General features: G+C 36.7%; 1 protein-coding gene across 1 annotated transcript in view; it reads left to right on the forward strand.

Moving 5' to 3' along the window:
* The window catches only part of LOC119591439, an 8,612-nt gene that overhangs the window by 7,266 nt on the left and 521 nt on the right, over window positions 1–825 (forward strand). The window contains exons 8-9 of the mRNA XM_037940179.1: window positions 220–392; window positions 507–690. Coding sequence (XP_037796107.1) covers window positions 220–392; window positions 507–690 — 357 coding nt within the window. The remainder of the gene's footprint in view (window positions 1–219; window positions 393–506; window positions 691–825) is intronic.

Below are 825 nucleotides of genomic sequence, written 5' to 3' on the forward strand. Positions count from 1 at the left end.
CTATTAATGGAGATAATTTGTCAGAACCCTCATCTTTCAAACAGAAGGAACAGAAGGAAAACACCATCATTATAAGCTTATTCAGCCTGTTCTGTTATGGATTGCATTTTGACTAAAACGGTTTGGTAGATATGTATGAATAAATACCTTTGTGAATAGATACTTTATTTTTGATAATGCTAATGAAGAGGCATTTTATCTATTAATTTCTTGACATAGATTCCAGCACCATGTGTTCGGCTACAATGGACCTACGCTGATGTTCATAACAGCAGAAGGAGGAAATATGTTCTGTCTTGCTAGTGACGAAGCCTGGAGAGACTCAAAGCACTTTTGGGGATCTGATCATTGTCTTTGCATGCATCTTACTCCCGAATACAAAGTTATTGAAAGTAAGGCCTACTTTATATGTTGTATGATGTTTTTTTATTTTCTAATATATAATGCCAACATGGATATTCACAAACAAAAATCATGGCTCTTAAGCATTCTTTTCTTTCGATTAGGTGGACCAAAGATGATGTACTTCAACATAACGTCGAGGGGGTTTCCGACAGGCATCCACATTGGAACTGACAGTACAAACCGTGCTTTGACTATGGACTTGAACCTCAGCTTAGTTACCTATCGCAGAATACCCTACAAGTTGTTTTCCATAGAAGCTTGGGGTTGTGGAACTACTGAAGCTAAGTAAGCATATTACCTAATACTGTTCTATGCCCTTTTTGTTCCAGTACTGGTCATGAATGTGTGTCCTTGGATTTAGCAAGGTAATTAGTGAGAACGAGTGAATGATCGTTTCAAAGTATATTCTTATATTTTTGA

The sequence above is a fragment of the Penaeus monodon genome, chromosome 28 (assembly GCF_015228065.2).
Source record: "Penaeus monodon isolate SGIC_2016 chromosome 28, NSTDA_Pmon_1, whole genome shotgun sequence".
NCBI classification, from domain to species: domain Eukaryota; kingdom Metazoa; phylum Arthropoda; class Malacostraca; order Decapoda; family Penaeidae; genus Penaeus; species Penaeus monodon.